This window comes from Salminus brasiliensis, chromosome 9, assembly GCF_030463535.1.
Source record: "Salminus brasiliensis chromosome 9, fSalBra1.hap2, whole genome shotgun sequence".
In the NCBI taxonomy this organism is placed as follows: Eukaryota; Metazoa; Chordata; class Actinopteri; order Characiformes; family Bryconidae; genus Salminus; species Salminus brasiliensis.
This window is the reverse complement of record NC_132886.1, coordinates 18,554,614-18,574,885: the sequence shown is the minus strand read 5'-3', so window position 1 is coordinate 18,574,885 and position 20,272 is coordinate 18,554,614. Positions and strand designations below refer to the sequence as shown.

The 20,272-nt window shown below is 37.8% G+C and overlaps 2 protein-coding genes across 4 annotated transcripts; both read left to right on the top strand.

Annotated features, from left to right (window-relative positions):
• The first annotated feature begins 2,354 nt into the window (after positions 1 to 2,354).
• Positions 2,355 to 5,676, top strand: LOC140561585 (cytidine deaminase). Of its 2 annotated transcripts, none has more exons than XM_072686809.1 (5): positions 2,355 to 2,491; positions 3,452 to 3,556; positions 3,794 to 3,905; positions 4,911 to 4,968; positions 5,071 to 5,676. In XM_072686809.1, the coding sequence occupies exons 1-5, from the start codon at positions 2,485 to 2,487 to the stop codon at positions 5,182 to 5,184; spliced, it is 396 nt and encodes a 131-aa protein (XP_072542910.1). In that variant the 5' UTR covers positions 2,355 to 2,484; the 3' UTR covers positions 5,185 to 5,676. The 2 variants fall into 2 exon arrangements, with proteins under 2 accessions (XP_072542910.1, XP_072542908.1); XM_072686807.1 differs by having other exon boundaries at positions 3,446 to 3,556.
• Positions 5,677 to 11,138: 5,462 nt separating this feature from the next.
• Positions 11,139 to 17,416, top strand: LOC140561584 (amino acid transporter heavy chain SLC3A2-like). 2 transcript variants are annotated; one of them, XM_072686805.1, is made up of 9 exons: positions 11,139 to 11,250; positions 11,509 to 11,707; positions 12,445 to 12,635; positions 13,297 to 13,470; positions 13,717 to 13,805; positions 13,935 to 14,071; positions 14,712 to 15,024; positions 15,373 to 15,435; positions 16,712 to 17,416. In XM_072686805.1, the coding sequence occupies exons 2-9, from the start codon at positions 11,526 to 11,528 to the stop codon at positions 17,057 to 17,059; spliced, it is 1,497 nt and encodes a 498-aa protein (XP_072542906.1). In that variant the 5' UTR covers positions 11,139 to 11,250; positions 11,509 to 11,525; the 3' UTR covers positions 17,060 to 17,416. The 2 variants fall into 2 exon arrangements, with proteins under 2 accessions (XP_072542906.1, XP_072542907.1); XM_072686806.1 differs by lacking the exon at positions 11,139 to 11,250 and adding an exon at positions 11,287 to 11,403.
• The last annotated feature ends 2,856 nt before the right edge of the window (positions 17,417 to 20,272 follow it).

Sequence of the window (20,272 nt, the reverse complement as noted above, 5' to 3'; positions counted from 1 at the left end):
TTTGCTTCTTTACTCTGGTGTTTAGCTGTTCATCGTTACTCTTACATTGCCAAGCATGGAGTACTATTTTTAGCCAAGTCCTAAAAATAAAGAAGTGTTGTTTCAAGCTATGCCGTAAAAGAACCACTTGTGCTTCCCTAAAGAACACTCCACTGGAGAACCAGTATTATAACCAGTATTATAGACAGATGTGAGTTGTGAACAAACCTCTGCATCAATTATAGTCTTTATTTTTGTATGTCCACACTGCAGTATTGGAAACTTTATTTTTAGGAGCTTTTTGTGAGCTCTATTGCTCTTAACAGTCCAATCTGCAGGTTGTAGTTCAGTGTGATGCTGACCATGTAAATGAACATGCAGTGCTGTACGTATACTCACTCAGGATGTCAGTTAGAGCTTCTCTACTCTGTACGGCCTGGTAAACTAGTTTCTCAATGCCAAACCTCAGGGAGGAAGATGTCTCAAAGCTCTTAAGCAAGCCTAGTTACCACTGTGCTGTAAAGCGAAATCACACTAGGACAGCACTAGCAGGACTTTGCTGTTTACCAAATGATCTTCTTTCAGTTTGGATATTAAATCCTTAAAAATGTGAATTAAGTCTAATTGAGAAAAGCTGAAGTCCCAGTGAAGTGTGTGAGAACTGTTTGAACATGCAGAACGAGGCTGCAGAAAGAGACGGAGTCCGTAGATCATTTATTGGTAAGAATGACATTTTTAATCTGTTATATAGATTTAGATTTTATACAGCATTTAGGTAACGAATCATAGATATCAATACAAAGCATTCTCGGTTGGCCATTTTGCCTTTCAGTGATGCTGAATCTAATCACATGGATGGTTCTGACAGCAGCATCAGGACTAGGTAAACAGCACTTTTATTTCCTAGTATTATTTATGTGTATAACATTATTTCTAAATGGCTTTATATTTAAAATTGTTAAATTAAGACATATGCGACAAATCGTTTATTAGACATCATTCCTCAGTAGTGGGACTGCACATATTCATTTATTGGATAATATTCAGCAGCTTGATGTTTTTGTTAGTTTATGTATTGGAGCAATATAACAAAATACAACAAGGTAGATGTTAGTTATCCACTTATTGATACTATCTGGCCTGATAAATTTGAAAAATGTAAAACAAAATATATCTTTGTAAAAGCCTCATGTTTCCTTTGTCCTTCATTTTAGGAGCCATTAATTTCCACAAGTGTCCAATCCAGCCCCACATCCCTTCTTATCTAGTTATGATTGGAGCATGTGGTGTTATAACACTGATGTTGGCCTACTTGAAGAACACCCTGCATGAAGGAGCCCTGAGTCAGTTCTGCATAATCAGTATTTTCTGTATGCTCCTTTTCAGCATTTGCTGGATTCTTATGGGTAAGAAAGAAAAAGGTAGATGAACATTGTTGAGAAACCATGTGCAATATTTCAGTAAAGAAGTTTAAGACTGGCTTAGTTAGCTGGTAACCCTAGACCCCTTTACTGTGTGAACTATGAAATACACAAAAAATGGGAATGAAACACAAGTGGACCTTGATGGTATATTTATACAGTTTGTACCTTGGGGAGCATAAATATGCCCATACTTTATCTATTTTATAATAACAATGGTAGATTTGATGATATTGTTTATGATGGATTCCAAATTGCTTTTCAGGAACCTTTTGGGTTTACTCCATATATCCTCCAAACTATGATTCTTCAAATGGAAGACCCTACTGTCAGAGGACCCTTTACCTGTTTGCATTTTGGTTCAACAACTTGTGTTTTTTGTCTGTATTTGTGGTGTTTACTTACTGCATAGCCTATCTCCTGTACAAGTGTCTGATAGAGGCATTTCATCCATAAGGAGCAAATAAACAAGTTTAGACATAATAGTTCCTTATTTTATACATTTATATTTTCTTTCATTGTAATCTGTATATACTGTATATATCATTTATTTAGTAATATATAATAATAAATGTATACTTTGTCAATGTATATGATTTTGGAATGACCACGACATGAATGGCTTGTGAAATTACTTATATATAAAAAAATATAGCTATATGAAAAATAAATAACCTGCTTTTGGTGGTCCGGCCCACAAACCACCCGCTGATCCAACAGGCTGAGAGGTCAGTGACACGCAAAGGAACCTCAGCCAATAAGCTGCGTCGGAAAAGGCCCTCCGCGTGCACGTTCCCGCGTGCAGTTATTTTTCCCACTCCTATTCGGACAGGTGCCGCCTCCTGATTGGTTAGCAGTATCGCTGAACCGCTTGTGAATATGAAGCACTAGCCAATCGTAGCCAAGAAGGCGGGGCTTGTCGGAATACAGGTGGGAAAATAACGACCCGGTGAACCAAAACATTCGTGGAAAAACGAACCTTCCAACCTTGTTTCATGTCAAGCTGTTTTTAAGTGTTTATTGCTTTTTGCGACATGTTTTGCCACGTTTTCCCAACTTTATAGAAAACATCTTTTTAGCTGAGATGGCTGGTAAGTACACATTTGTTCAGTTAAGAAAGGAACGTTTACTTCAGCACACATGACCTGTAAATAGCTGTAGCCCAGTGGATGCTCGAAACAGCAGAGTAGGCTCCACTGTGCTGGTAACGTGAGCTGCAGGCTTTCCCTGTGACACACAACAGTGGGTTAACGTTGAGGAGGACACGCTTAGATCTGCTCTCCACTTCTGAGCTCACACCCTACCATTCATATCCCCCAAGAGTACAATACCTAGCCTGTAAGCTTATAGGGCCTGCCTGTCTGGTTGTGTCAGGTCATTGGTCTGTAGGGTTAGTTGTGTTACATTGAAACTAAGAGTAAAATGAACAAGGTCAAGCAAATGCATGGTGATTATGGACTCGAGTGGGCTAACTGAGAGTGTTTCCAATACAACATAGAACTGTGATTATTAGCTGCCCAATAGTAATACAAGAAGGGTAAGAGATCTAATCCCCTAGTCAGCCAGCAGGAAACAGTGTGTTACAGCTGGTCCCAAATTATTTGGATTCCATTTTAAATGGAAACATGGGTGGAGACAGCTTTTTTAAATGAATAAAGAATGCTTAAGATGTGTGTAAGGAAATGATACAAATACAGTGATATACAAAAAAAAAAAAAAAAAGAGATCATATGTTCTATCCTGTCCCTAGTTCCACCAAGTACTATAAGTAGGTCATCCCTATTTGCTCTGCAGCTATAGAGAAATGTAGGGGTAATCAGTAATAAGTATTACTAAGGTGGAGGTGAAAATAACTGAAAGCAAAGTTTTTGATGTTTACTGAGACCCTTGGGAATAGTAAAGCTCAAGTCTACTGAATTCTTTTGAAGACATGTGAAATCATGCCTTACTTATAACAACATCTTTCCATTCACTCAGTTTAACTGAACTGAACTTTATTTCTAAATGCTGTTTCCCTCCTGTCCTCATCTGTTATATTGCTCAAGTTGCAGAACTGGTCGCGAAGTGCTTGCAGGCACGTGAAATGGCTTACTGTCCCTACAGCCGCTTCCCCGTCGGTGCTGCGATATTGACTTCAGGAGGCACCATAATCACAGGTAAATACACATATAGAAATCATGGGTGAGCAATCTCTGGAGACTTTGCTTAGCATTTTCCAGTTCCAGCAAAACCAGTTCTACCCATCACCTAATAATCAAGTCATATTTACAAATTAAACATTGCGTGTTAAAATGGGGGAGCATTTAAGTGTGGGTGCACCTTTATTAATCATACAAATTCATGCAATAGAATAGACTACTCTGAAATGCTATTTGTGTATGTGTGTATGGCAGGCTGTAATGTAGAGAACGCTTCCTACGGCCTAACAGTATGTGCAGAGAGAACTGCTATACAGAGAGCTGTTGCGGAGGGCCACAGAAGTTTTACTGCTATAGCAGTCACATGGTAAAGTATACGCTTTTAAACACTGTACAAGCAGAATACCTTGCAGTACTTTCCATCCCATCTTCAAATGGGAACATGGCCTATTGACCTATCTGAGCTCCATCCACACATTTTTTACTTTTGTAGCTGCTGACTGGACAAGCTTAACAGAACCTTGCCACAGATTCCTTTCAGCATTAAGCAATCAGTCAAGCTTTATTTTAACTCAGAAAATAAAAAATAATATAGTGAGTAAGTGTGTGTTATAAATGTCAATTATTTTTCAATCGCTAGTTAAGGGAAGTTCTCACATTTTATTTGATCCATTTTATCATTTGATGATAAAGCTAATAAAATTCCATTTAAAATGAAACACAGTTGTTTTAAGACATTGTGATACTATCCCATGACGAAAGGCACACACACAGCTTGTGTAGTCCCTGTTGAGAAGTACTACCAAGAGAATAGGACTCTCTGGAGCAGATCAACATAAACCTATTAGCACCCATACCTAATGCTAGGTGTGGGCTAGAGGGGTATAAAGGGGTTCACAGCAAAATGTTCACAGCAAAAATAATATATTTTAATAATATCTTGTCTCATTTTGTTTTGATCAGCTACACAAGGTTGAGTTTAAAGTGCCCCATTACGTGTCTGGATGTTGATGTAGCTAATCAAAACTAGGTTGGTTGAATGAAACATTGAAGCATTGAAACTGCCACGATGCTAATGTTAGCCTGAATACATGGCATTAAAAAAGAGTGCTTCCGTTTCTCCTGAAGTTGGATTTCCCCCCCAATATTCTGTAAGGCTTGTCCAATCTCACAACTGTTGCTATGACTTAACACATTGGTAGGTGGAGTACAGATCAGGTACAGTTACAATTAAATATGACCTTGGCCAGAATTGGAACCTGAATCTCAGTTACTGGGTTCACATTTACATAGCTGAGCGTTTGTTCTTAGGAGTAAAGTGAATGTTGCTTCTGCAGCATCATTAACAGTCATTGTCTTTGTTTTATCACAGTGATATTAAAGACAGCTTTGTAGGACCCTGTGGGGCTTGTCGACAGGTGCTAATGGAGGTAGGAGCTTCTACTTGTGTGCTATTTTTAATTATTAGAATTAGGTTGCAAGCATTCAATCAACTTTTCTAATATTACACCTGTTTGTGCTTTCTCTGTCAGTTTGGTACAGAATGGGACATTTACCTCACCAAACCAGATGGTTCCTATAAGAAAACCAGCCTGAGGGACCTGCTTCCTTTAGCATTTAGCCCAGCTCACTTGGCAAAAGACTGAGTTTCAGAAACCTCACCCACAGTGTTAAAAATATCAAGTTATATATATCAAGTGAATGAGTTTATATAGACTGACCTGAGCCTGTAACCTGAATGTCCTATCCACCAGTTTTAGTAGATAAAATATAACAATATCTTAAAATACAATATCTTATATTATTCTGCTTGATTTTTGTTTGTATTCTTGTTTGTATTCACTTGATATTAAATCAGAAGCCTAGTGTAGCTACAACAGAAATGCCACAAGAGGGCACTACAAGCAAAAGTTAAAGTATTATTGATAAATTGCCTGTGCTCCACTGAACTGGAATGAATCCACACAGTGTTTCCAAGGAGGAAAAGCATGCATACAAATCAGTCTTCTAGCAGACTAGCAAACCAAACACATACGTAAATAAACATCTAAGCTGACAGTACAGGGTTCACTGTTGTCAGTGGGTGTGTATAATATTCTGTTATTACCGTTGGGATCAATAAAGTTCTGTTTATCTAACGATCCTACTATACATAGCATGCTTATACTTTAGGACTGTATATGTAACATTATATATGATTGGGGTATATTATATTTAGCCATAAGCAGCACAGAGAGAAAGAAAGAGAACACGGGAGCTGTTCTATTTAGATGAGCTGTTCTGATCTGTTGCTTAAGCCATGTGAACAACACCCAAAGAAAAGAAAAAGAATGTGTTCAGAAGATGAAGGCTGTTCCTCAGTAAGGCTAACTCCTGCGCTCCTCATGCCCCTCGGCCTGTTTGAAATTCTCCTCTTCGACATGGCAGGGGCCTACATTCTGTTCTTTCACCCGGGAAAAACACTCTCACATTGTTCTTTGTAAGAGATGGAAGCAGAGAGAGAAAGGAGGGGGTGGAAGAGCATGAAAAAAAAAAAAAAACCCAGAAAAGAGAAACCAGTACAAGCTACACTTTGTCAAGTGCTAAGCTGAAACCCAATAATTACAGTTATCTACTTTGTTACTATACTTTACTAAGTATTATTAAAAGAAGGAAACTTGTACTTTACATTTGCTCAACATGCTTGAAAGTAAGTCCTTACAGATCTTAACAGCCATGTTTTTTTTCTGTTGCCAGTGAATCAAGTTATCATAGTTTATTTGATCACTTTTATCATTTGACGCTAAAGCCAGTAGAATTTATATCCATTTTAAATGAAATACAGCTATTTTAAGGCATTTTGATACTATCCCATAACTATCCTACACTATATGTACAAATGTTTGTGGACATCCCTTTTAATGAGTGTATTCAGCTACTTTAGGTGGCACCTATTCCTGACACAGATATGCAAATGCACACACACAGCCTGTCCCTGTAGAAAAGTAATGCCAATAGAACAGGACACAATTGGAGCAGATGAACATGAAACTATTGGCACTGTGCCTAATGCCTAATAGACAAGAGGGCTATAAAACTGTGTTCCCTGAGACAACGGTGCTCCATCCAACACTTTTGGGATGAGTTGGAGATGAGGTGGGGTGGTGATCATCCAACATCCTGAATTCACTAATGCTCACTAAACGCAATCAAATCCTCACAACAATGCTCCAGAATCTAAAAGAATGCCTACACCGGACAACTACTCTAACAAAAAAAAAATAAAATATATATATATATATATATATATATATATATATATATATATATTATTGATTTCAGAAGAAACAACGAATGAGCAGGTGTCCCAATACTTATATACATATAGTGTAATTGTTTTCAAGCAATGCCTATTGCCACCCATATGTTACTTCACTACACACCATCTGCTAGCAGAAGTATTTTCCTCATGACTTCATCAGGCAGGGTTGGGTGCTATCAGCTCATAAAGAAGCATGTCTGTGTGAGTGTGAAGAACGTTTTAATTGGGAAAGTATCTTTACATGAAGTGAAGGTTCTTTAACCATAAAAGCGTTCTTCAAACTCACACAGACATGCTTCTTTATAGAACCAAAAGTGGTTCTTTACACATCTTTTTTACTTGATACGAGTGTTTGGTAATATCACACTGTACTCAAACAGCAGTTTGAGTAATTGATATGCCAGCAAGATAATATGTGTTGTTGACTGAGAAAAAATAAGGATAGGAGGTCTGTGGACAGCAGAGAAGTGTGCGTGTGCGTATATAAAAAAATAACATTTGAGCAATTCCTTTGACCTCTGGTGTACAGTCATGTGGAAAAATTAGAACATTTTTTTTTTCATTTCATCAATATTAAGAGACGAAAGAAAAATAATCATTTGTAAAATGTAATTCATAAAAATGCAGGGAAACAAGTTGAGACACCCCCAGATTAATTATCACGAGTCTGTGAAGGGATTTAAAAAGATCTCAGAAATCAGCTGTTCGAAATCATTTACCAGTGAAACAACTGCCAGCATAGCAAGGTCAGCACAAGAGCAGATTGCAAGAGTAAAGAAGTCATCACGGGACCTACAGGTAGCTCTTGCCACAGCTGATGTCAAAGTACAGCATCTACCATCAGAAAGGCACCAAACAAGATCTCATTTCCTACCACTGCTGAAGTCAAGAGATTTGAACTGAAATCAATGTGGAGACCATCTACACATCTACATGTTTATTCAAAAACAATAAGACAAAAGATAAGACAAAGGTAATGGAGAAGGAGAGAAAGGAGACATGTAATAATGGGGAGAGGAGCGCACTGATGAAGCAATGTTCATACATGTGAGATAGCATTAGTGAGCAGTTGCGAGGGGTCAGAGCAGCTGTAATCAGGAGATAAGCACCAAGCAGTGAGAGTGCAATTTCTGCCTTAAGCAAATACAGGGCACAGGTGGAGACACACTCACAGTTTTTGGATATGAAAAATCCTGTATTAATTTCATGAAGCTGAGTATTCAGAGTCAGAGTCCTTTGTTGTCATAAACATAAACAAGTTTATAATCAATGGGCCTCATTCACCAACCAGTCTTACACAGTTACACAGTTTTCATGAAGATCCTGACATTCACCAATGTTTTCTTATTTGGGATATTAGGCCAATGGGATCCATTATTATCGGAGCATATCTGTGAACAATTATGTTAGTTAAAAACATCATGAAGCTGATGTATACTTTTTGTTAGGGCTTTTCTCAAGAACAAATTTAATGTGGGGAGATATGTGAGGTGCCAGATAGATCAACAGGATACAATAAACCTGTGGGGCAAACTACTTTACTATATACTATATATTCTAGGACATGAGGTAAAATGATCACATACTGCTTGGCCTACTGAATAATAAATGCAGGATACAGACAGTACTACTCTGTCACAGTACCTCTCTGTTCTAGCTTCAAACAGTACATACAGTGAGCTCAGGACATTCTTGGGCAGGGAAAAGTTATTTTGGAGCAAATGCATTCTTTGGCTGCACATGCAGAGCTGCAGAGGATATGACATAGCCTTCAGCCTCAAATGTGTCAAATTTTTAGTTGGTTTTGTAACCCAGTGTAGACAGAAATTAACGCAAAACGTAAAACACAGTAAGACCTCCTACTGCCCACTAAGAAAAAACATATGGATAAAAATGGCTACAAATGAAAAAGTACTCTGTAGGGGTCAATGTATTCTCTTGATTTTTTTCTGTCATATTTAATTAGTCAAATTTTACTCCAAATTGTTTGACTAGACAGAACAAAAAAATTATCTAGAAAAAAACTAGAAACTTTAGTTTTCATAAAAAATGTACAAACGTCTTCATAATATTATCAACAGTCTTAATAAAGCTTACTTAATGGCGCTTGGCTTGGACATATGGTTCTAGTTAACATGTTTAATTGGTACAGAACCAATTAAACATGAAAAAATAAATGAAAAAAAGGCCCAGATCAAACCAGTTTCATCTAGTTTTTGTAATATTTATGTTTATTGCCCTGGAAGCAGAGTTTGGAGGGCAGGATCAGACAGGTTAGAGCTGGTCCCCTCTCTAACCCCTGCTGAATATCCCTGTAAAGCCCGGCTGAGCCGTGAGAAAGTAAACTACTCTCCCCAGGTTCTTCTGTTACTATGGCGACAGAGAGAGGCTGGGTGCTTTTAGTGCATATGGGACTGTTTGGAAGAGAAGGCACCTTCCTGGGACAGAGAGAAAAAATAGGGGAAAGGTTGGTGGTGAGGTAGAACTGTGTGTGTGTGTGTGCTGACTACCATGTAAAAGCAGCGACTCATGCTTATAATCAGGGACAGCGCAAACAGTACAGTACAACAGTACTTAAACTATGACAGGCACGGTTGGTCAAAACAAATGATATATAATCAGACTAGGATGCTAAGAACAGGTTACTGTTTTCAAGGAGGAGCTCTATCTCAAATGGTTGCCCCCTACATGTTTAGCTGAACCCTGCTACACAACACATAGCTATGCCATAAACATGTTGGGGCAGATGTTATATCCTATCTTGCATTGTCATACAGCAGTAATATGACATTACAATATCTACCATGATATAGTTAAACAAATTCATGTGCTGGCGTGGGGTGTCCAGGAGAAATCTGGAAACAATATAAATATATATATAAAACATGGGAAAACAGCAAACCTGTCCTATATAGGACAGGCCATTGGTTGTATGTAGGCCTACACACAACCCTTTATCAGCTATTCAACTAATATTACTATCTTGAAGACTTTGCAGGCTGACTCAGCTGCTGTACTTTGAACTTCAGTCAGAATCAGTTCTGTAATAGTTTATGACAGGCTTTTAGAAAGCAGCCGGGTACAAGGAACTGCTCAAATTCCTGTAATCTGATAGGTTTAATTAGAACGTGGTGTATTCATGCTATAGCAGCAAGTGCAATAAGGTATTGCACGAACAATTGAATACATGGGCCCCAACAAATGAATGTAACCCAGTCTCTATAATTTTCACACTCAAGTAAGTTGCTCATCCACCACCCCCAAATGCTTGTTTGAGAAATTCCAGTCCATTCATGTGAGCTCAAGCTCAGTGATGTAGAAAAAAAACACTTGAGGGGGAGGTTATAAACTGAACATTAACAATCACTGTCTTTCAAAATTCTGTTTTCTAAGATCACAGGGGTAGAGGGATCTAAACCTATGTTCAAGGAAAAAAACACAAAAAAGTATGTACTTAAAAATCACAAGTAAAAGTTGTTCTAGATATTATTTTGAATTTCAAGTAATTACATTGTTTTCTCACATATAAAAAATGTAGTTTAAAATAATAATTAAACATCCCTGTTTCAATATTTGAACATAACTCAGTATAGCCTCTGTTACTTCTGTATGGTAAAGCTATAGCTAGGACACCAGTATTTGATGGTGGGTGTTGTATGATTTGTTACATTCATTTGAAAGAGCTTCATGTCAAGTGCAATCAGTCATAAAATTAAATCCACCTGCCTGAAATTATTACCCCTTCAGAACATGGACTCCACAAGACATCTGTAGATGTCCTGTGGTATCTGGCACTGAGACATTAGCAGCAGATCCTTTATGTCCTGTAATTTGCAAGGTAATGCCTCCCTGAATCAGGGTATTACTTCCAGAATGAGCTGTGGGCGCCCATGGCCCTGCCACTGGTTCACCAGTTGTCCCTATTTTGGTTTGTGCTAACCACTGCATACCAGAAAAAAGAAAAAAAAACGGTGACAGTTCCAGCCTTTGACGAGGACAATTCTAAAGAAATAATCAGCATTATTCACTTCACTGTTATGGTTTGGGTGGTCTAATTTTCTCTTACTTTAGCGTAAAGAGAAATGGCACAGAGGAATTATGTTTTGCAGTAAAATGTAAAGTGAATGAATATAAAAAATGAAAGTACTTTAATAAATTATAAACGTACTTTAATGTACTAAGCTAAAATGGAACTACTTAGCGCCCAAAGGCAAATGTGGTTGAGCACCAGGAGGCTCTCTTATCAGCAGCACACTGCACTGCACTGCCTGTTCTCGCCGACATTAAAGCCCCAGCAGCCAATAGCAGAGCAGCCGGAGTGAGGAGACTTCATAAAACTCCCCGACTGACCGCTCAGCCGCTTACAGTGCACTTACACAGCGGACTACTTCTCAAAACACACTTTCCACGGGTAATTCCACTCTAATTAATATAAAGTTATTAACTCTTCAGCTCACTGCTAGATTTAATTCGACGTTTTTGATAAGCGTTAGCAGTTGTGTCTCTGTTTGACCAAGACACAGCTTATTGGGTCACACACCGTTGGGTCATTTCAACCGTCATGGTGACTGGCTTTAATTGATTTGATATTTTAGGGCATAAATATGAGAAAACCAGCCAGGTCGTGTTTAGTACTTCATAACTAACGCTTATCGTGTTTTCTCGACAGAAAACCGACTGCATACCATGAATAAAGAGATGGAGATGAAGGAGGTCGAGCTGAACGAGCTGGACCAGGAGAAGCAGCCGATGACCGGAGAAACCCCGGAGAAAAACGGCTGCGTGAAGGTGAAAGTCCCGGAGGACACCGAAGTCAAATTCACCGGCCTGTCCAAAGACGAGCTGTTGAGAGTGGCCGGGACTACAGGGTACGAAATAACCTGAAACAGAGGGTTGTATGGGTTAGCTGATATGTGAGATAACCTGAGACTCACAACACAACTAGCCATTAGGTAGCTACGTCTCCAGTAGTCGAGCTGGTCTTAAACGTTGACAAAATGTGAAGGAAAAAAACATTTAAACAATGATTTGTTTACTACCATAAAGTGTCCATAAGGTGACACTGTGTTTGTTTTTAATAAGTGATTAGGTTTCTAGTAGCCACAAAATAATATATAGAGGCCATGAGATAATATCTTATTTTGTGACCTCATTATGTTATCTCATGGCCTCTATATATTATCTTGTGGCCAAGCCTCATTAAAAACAACCACCATGTCACTTGAGAGGCTCTGTGGCTTACTGTGTTTTGCAGCGAAACCTTTCATGTACCTTTCCGTGTTGAATGCTGTGACAGATCTGGACTGCTTTACGATTGGTCATGTCTGAAGTTTAGTCATTTATTTTAAAGTCAGGGTAAAAAATAGCTCCATGTAGGATGTAGTAAGAAGTTGTGCTGCCACTTCATAATTACACAGTAACCTTTTAAACATCTGTTTAGGTTGTTTTTTGGAAACAACTTCACAAGTTTATCATAAGTTTCCTTCACTTATGCTTGAGTCATAATTTCAGAGATTTTCCCACCAGAAAATACAATGCCCTGAACTCTCTCTGTAAACTTTCTAGCTCCACAACTTCTAAAATTTCTGTCACTGTGGATCTACAGATGGGTGCGAACGCGCTTGATGTTGCTGGTTCTGTTCTGGCTGGGCTGGGTTGGCATGCTGGCTGGAGCAGTGGTGATCATTGTTCAAGCTCCACGTTGCAAGCCCATCCCTGAAATGCACTGGTGGAATGAGGGTCCCCTTTACCAGATAGCTGATGTGAAAGCCTTCTCTGGAGACAAAGGCTTTAAAGGTAGGAGAGTAATGTCTGAGATGTAACGGTCATTTTAACCTGAACTGATATTGTCCACTGCGAAAGATAAAAATCAAGAATCAGCTTTCTGTTCATAATACATGAATTAGAGTGGCACTCTTTTTGTCCCCTAAAATCTAAATCTTTTTTTCACTGTCTTTAAGACAAAAATATTTTTATTCTAAGGGAAAAAGAAGAGTCTGGAAAAGAATGCCACTTTGTTCTGATTGGCTTCTGTGTATTGTACCTCATTTAACGAGCTGTCTAGATCCTGGCGTATGCTTGTCAGTGGATATGCTCGCCAGGGGTTGCTGACAGCCTTGTGACTTTAATGTCAGAGATCACATGTATAAAATAAGTCCTTCACTGTCCTTTTCCCTATGTACGATTTTACACATCATTTGCTTTGCTAAATCTTTGTTGAGAAACAAAAGAGGGGTAACACTTAAACTCTCACCAGGATGTCTCTTAGTTCAGAGGGACTCATTTACTGTAGCCTCTAGATATAAATGACTAATGCATTATCCACCACAGAACGTTCTTAACCTTTGGTCTATACGAGCACACATTGATATGGTCATAATAACTGAGGTTAATGATTAAAGATTTTGCACAGGCTGTGACATGGCCTGGACTGATTTCTACATGTTTCTTTCTGCAGGAGTGGAGGAGAAGCTGGACAACTTGAACCAGCTGAAGGTGAAAGGATTGGTTCTCGGCTCTATACACAGTGTGCAGGCTGACCATCAAGCAACTCTAGATTTGAAGACCATTAATCCTGAAATGGGCAATGAGAAAGACCTGAACAGCCTGCTGGAAAGAGCCCACAAGAAGGGTACTTCGATCTCTTTAATCTCTAGTGACCCCCTCATGACCTCTGGCAGGACTTATTATACCACAGAGTGAATTCCTCTATTCACATGTAGCTCATGTTCCTGCGTCTGCTGTTTTAACTACCTAGACACAAGACGGATTTATATTAGCTGCAGGGCAAAATTCCAGTTTAAAAATCAATAACAGTGTTAGCTTAACAGTAGTGTGGTTTATTTACCTTCTGGCTCTCTCATTCACTCTTCCCCAGGTATCTCCATAGTGCTGGATTTGACACCCAACTATGAGGGAGCTGCAGCTTGGTTCAACAATGCGGCTGCTGTTGGTGAGAAACTTAAGGTGAGTTCTGATAAGAAAGAGGAGTCTGTGTAGTCTATGAAATGTGGGTCAGGGAAAGGTCAGGTAAGCAATGTTTTTTTTTTTGTTTTTTTTTATAATATGGGAACCTTTCTTTTTTTACTTTGTCAGGAAGCATGTGCCTATTGGCTTCATAAAGGAGTCGACGGCTTCCTTATGTCTGATCTGGGCCAGATTGCAGTGACTGCGGCCTGGCCATCTATCCAGGGTGTTGTCCAAACCAATGTCACAGAAGGGACTAAGAAAACGTAAGTAAATACAGGGATGCTGTGACACCTTGTGGTGAAACTGAAATATTCACTGAAAGAGTGTTAAGGTGTGCAGCTAGTGCCCCCTGTTGTTGAGTGCCAAAGCATTGTCAGAATTAACCCCTAATACGGAGCTGGTGTACATTTACTGACAGTTTCTTAGATGTAGATTAAATGTAATTTTGTAGTGCTGTAATAGAGGTGTTTCACTGGTACTAACATAAAGATAAATTAGCATAGTTGTTTTCACTGTACACTGATATGACTCTGGTTAGAATATTTTATTAAAATGTAAAAAGTATGTTATTACTTTTGAAAATGTAACATGTACAAACCTTCCAAAATAATAATTCAAGTCCATTACTTAAGTAAAGTTGCAGCATCTTCAGCTCACTATGTAGGACTTTCAACCCTAATTACTTAAGCCTGTAAGCCATAAAAATTTGTTAATGGGACACATATTTAATCTCATAACTACATACGAGAGGTTTCATAGAAATCACTAAATAATTTACATTAATAAATCTAAAGATTAATAACTGGAAAGTAAGTCTAAGGTTCAATATGATACAAAAATCCTTAAGATAATGTCTTGAATTCAATAAACAAAGTAGATTTTGCAAATTCTTCTTCTCCTCAGGGCTTTGATGGGCTCGATTACCAGTGTTTCTGTGGATGATGCCTCTCTGCTTCTGAATAATTCTGGAGTTGACCTTTTGCTAACTGACTTACCAGACCTAACCCAGTCTGGTGTGGACCTGGCGCAGGACATCAATAAGCTTTATTTTAGCCACCCACAGACCAGTCTGGGCTGGAGCCCAGGTGGACGTACACCAGGCCAGCTCACCTCCAAATTCCCAGCTGTGCCCATACGCCTCTACCACATGCTGCTCTTCACCCTGCCTGGCACTCCAGTGTTTAACAGTGGGGATGAGGTCGCACTAAAGGAGGGGGTGAGTGAAGATGGATGCATTGATAGATGCTTATGCACGTATTAAGCTCTTATATGTACACTAATAAGCATGATGCAACAAAACACTTTGTTTCTCAATTGAATCGTGTGTCAGACCACAAAACATAGAATATTTCCTGACAGTGCTAATAAAACTCATATTTTTGTCAGAACATCAGAACACTATTAAATATGCCTATATTAAAAATGAGCATGCGATAAATGTTACACATTGTGTTCAAACACAGATGTTTTAACATGTGTTTTTAAGTTGTAGGTATATATGTAGATAAAACTTGCAGTGTTTTTTGTTTTTTTTGCTAACCTTGTTTATGTGCTTTTTTTCCAGGAACCTCTTGATGCAATCTGGGACTTGGAAAGTCCAACTGAGGAGAAGAATGAAACAGTAAAGGTAATGTTGAATATAATATTGCTGTTTAGGTTGATTTTCTCCAAGGTTCCACGCTGTACTAAAACTCAGATGTGGAGTTTCTCAGAGTGAAAGAAAATACATCAAAAGAAGAAATATAATACATTAAAATATACAAAAGATGACACTATTAAATTTGTGGTAGCTTACTGAAGTCAGCTTGAAGAAATTCAGCACAAATTCCCCATTAACAGTGTAGAACGACAAATCGGTAGCGTATTTTCGCAGGCCACCTACTGAAAGTACACTGGCTATTTTTTTCATTATTAATTCATTTATTTTAAACTGGTTTGAATCTGAAGGACTAATGCATGCTGGTCTGCACTGGTCAAAATGGAACATATCAGTGTGTAGAATCAGAACTTTTTGTAAACTACTACATTTGCCAATATGTAACCAATCCACTCTGCTGCCTTTATTGCTGGATGTACTGTAATTTTATTTCAAACAGAGCACAAAAGGTCATTCAGAGAATAATTTGGATCAGTAAGCACTTAACATAGTTTTTTTTTTTATCAGATAAATGAAAAAACACAAGTGATATAAGACTTAGGTCTTAAGTCTTATATAAGTGATATACGACTTAAGTTTGTATTTGTGTGTTTCCAATTCGTGTGTTGTTCAAAATGAGAGTTTCTGACACTAATACAAATCTGTGAATTGACAGCATCTGTAGATCACATTCATTACATATGAAAGCAGACACTTCCGTGTGGCATCACATTAAAAATTGTAAATTAAAATAGAAAAGTAGATTTAAAGAAACAGTGACATCTACTCACAATAAGTCAGTATCACCAAACCTTACCACCTTAGTGACTTTCTAAAAACACTTAAATTAATAGAACTGTCTGCAATACTACAATTAACTAACTAAACTAGATGATTTTTTTAAGGTTAGTCAGTGAAAGTAATACATTGGTTTCAGAAAGTAATTATGTGTGACAGTTTATCATGTTACATGCTGTGAATTGCTTAAAGACATTGTCTACGTATCTGTTTTTATGGACTTCAGATTTGCACTTGGCACTGGTCCCACTCTTTCCTCAGCCGTACAAAAAAAAAATGTACAGCAGCCACAGTGTGAGGGCTCTGTAGGTGTAATCTTCCACCCAGACTTGCTGGTTCTGTGATTTCCACGAGTAATTCTGAGAAGTTGTATGAATACAGGCCCATAGGTGCATTAGAACTTCTTTTATCTTTTATCATAATCCATTTGAAACTGACAGTTGTATTCATTTCTCCCTCCCTCTCTCAGAGTGTAAGAGCAGAACGCAGTGAGGTGCGAAGCTTCTTCAAGGCTCTCAGTGATCTAAAAGGTAAAGAGCGAGCTCTTCTCCACGGAGAGTTCATCTCTCTTCACAGCTCTGCCTCCTCGTTTGCATTCCTCCGCCTGTGGGATCAGAGCGAGCGCTTCATCACCGTCTTGAACTGGGCAGACACTCCTATCACCATTGCACTGGTCCACAGTGACCTCCCAGCTGAGGCCCGTGTCCGCCTGAGTATGGATTCTGAGATGCTAGCTGTAGACAGCATGGTGCCATTAGAGAAACTGCAGTTAGGGCCTAAGCAGGCTGTGTTACTGTCTTATCCTTATGCAGGATAGGGAAATCCATAAAAACAAACACACACACACAGGCAAAGGCCCTGTGCACTGTTTTAGCACTATCTGTACCTTCTTATAAGTGTAATGTTAAAGATGTCTGACAGTTCAGTTTGACCACATCACTCCATGCTCCATTTCAGTTTATAACTATGGAAGTAAGCATGCTTCTTCATAAAATAGGTCAATTTCCTACAAAATGTATTTTCATATTATTATTATTATTATTAAAATATTTTAGAAGCACTAACTGAAACCCTGAAACTGTACTGTCAAAATCCAAGGGCCATTGGACATTCCAGCTTTGTGTGTGAATTGATGGAAAATGGAAAAGAAAATATAAAACAGTTCCACAGCAAACATCTGGTGTCGTGTGTCTTTCACTCTACCTCCCTCCCTTCCTCTCTCTCTCTTTCTCATTCTCTCTGACAGTGAGGTTGTAGTGTAGTGTGTTTTTTGTTATTATGGTTACTAAAGTTATAGTTAAACTACAATAATTCACAAGTATTAACGTAGTATTCGTTTTTATTTTTACTTTTAATCAAGAAACGAACACATGCTACAGATGAAAATGACTGTATGTGAACTATATAGCCTACCTGGGCTTTAACTGTAACAGACTGGGAGGTTAGTTGCAACAGTCATTTAAAAGCAAGGTAAATTGATGTAAACACAATTAATTTAATATAATACTATTTAATTTCAACCAGATACGTTTTCCAACCTAAATGCATTACATTTATACAAACATATCTATTATAAATAACATCAAAATATCTAAATATACATAAATAGTTAGAAGACTGGCAAATCCACTGTAACCTCAGAATAAAGGAAGACAAATCAGCACCATACAAGTGGAATACAATGTATTTATGATACCTGTGATTTAATACAGGGAAAGTATGGGCTTTTCAATGTATACTCACTTGTAACAATTACCTTTTAGACTGGCTAGCTCTCACTGTGAGGTGTTTACATGCTTCAAAATGGAGCTACACTTTAGCCCTAGAGAGAGAGAGAGATATTGATTAAAGTAACATAGACTTGTGATTTGTTCTCACAACCCAACAATTAAAAGAATATGATAACCCACCCTCACACACACACACACACACACACACACACACAAATACAGTCTTCAATGTTAATCTTGAGGAATATCTGCATAACTCGTAGATTATGTTGCTACGGGAGTACGAGAAAAACATTTTACCCTGCGTCAGGCTGTGCCCTCTTTTTACCTACAAGATTGGTATTTCTGTCACTGTAACTATATTAAACACAAACCACTTTGTGTGCATGTTTTGGCTCTGTGCCACATGCCGTTATTTCTCAGAGCAGGAAGACTATAAACCGTACAGGTGTGTGTAAGTATGTCATTCACACTACAGGTTTCTACTATTTAAAACGTAAATCACTTCCTCTGTTCTCAGGCAGGTTCTTAGATGAAAGAGAAACATGTTTTTTGTTTGTATTTTGGAATAAATAACAATCAAGTGATCCTGTAGATTGCATTGTAATTATGATTTTATGACATGTTGCCAGATTTGTATTATCTTTTTTCAAAGTAAAGTTTCTTTAGATATTCAGTATGAGATTTAAAGCATATGTTAAGTTAGGAAAGCTGTTATTTTATACAATAGGGAACTGTAGTGTGTATGACACACACACCTGTACCATATTTGTTTGCACTTCCTCTCCCTAAAAAAGTAACAAAAGATTGTGGTTGACAATTTTTAAGAAAAACACATGCAAATAAGCAGTAAAGTTCCGTTTCTACCAGCAGGCCACTGACTTTAACACTCAATTGACTTCCAAGAGCATGTCAGGTGAATTTTCAAACACATCTCACATTCAAGATTTTAAGCAATATAACAAAGAGCCAAATCAGTCAAATGTTCGTGATAGAGTAGTGACTTCTGGCTAGTCACATTCACCTCTCTGATCCTGAGAGTTTTAGTGTTTTAAAGAATGTAGTGTAAAAAAAATATTACAGTCCACGTAACACAAAGTATATGCAGAAGAAAAGTGATCACTACAATTCAAATGATGAAAATCACATGTATTGAACCTATACGATGATAAATTTCCCTTTACTAACTCTTCAAGCTTAATTTGAACACACCGGTAAGGCCCGTCTCATTTCTACACACTATTACACCATTACTGTTGAGTCAATTTCAACACAGTATTTGCCTTTCAACATTGTAATAAATTAGGTGTCAGCGAAATAATGAGTCTGCTTTAATAGTTACTTACAAATATACTGACACAATCATATTCAGGGCAAAAACAACAGAGTTTTTCTCCTTTTTGAAACTCTGTGGAACTTTTCAGAACATCCGATCAAAGCTGATCAAATGCTTTGAAGTGCAACAACAGTTCAGCAATTCAGCTTCTCTTCAGTTAAATTTGCTTGTAGTCCTGCTTGGCCAGACATTGGCCAGAGTTCTATATCTCACATCCCAGGCATAAATAATTCCCCACATAATAATTATGTTTGCTATTTTATACAAAGCTTATTGTGTCCACCTTGTCAGATACTGGATTTGTGTTTGCACTTGTTGGTTAGGTTTTCATAACACAACTGATTGCTTTTTTCCCCAACTGTATTTAATATTTACTTAAATTTGTATGCAAATAACACATGGTTAGATGAATAGGAATAGATGTATAAAATACACAGTTCATAGCATCACTGTTTTTAAATGAATGTATGAATTAGTTGAAAAGATGTATAAAATGTACTTATGACTTGCATTCATATATTGTCACTATCCACTTTTTTGTGTTGAATTTTATTATTTATTTTACATCACTTAATCACAGCTGCTGTCACGATTAATACAGTAGAGCTACAAAATAAGAAATTAACAGATCTTTGGAGATATTTATTTATTTGAGTCATTTTAGATCAATGATGGTCCCACAATTTAGACTCAAGATATACTGCAAGACATAAGCAAGCACATATATTGTATTATATGGCTTTGTAAAGAGATAACCTTTGTTAGGATAAGCCACATTATCATGATGTTATGACAAATCTGAGATAAAACATGATGACAAGGACTGATTTTGTAATGTTACTGTACATCAGCCACAGTACACTTGCTGTGTGTGTGTGTGTGTGTGTCTGTCTGATGTATGTTCCAACTTTCAGTGGGGCAAGGTGATATTTGAAAGCACACCAGAGAGTGCGACAAGTTTCTG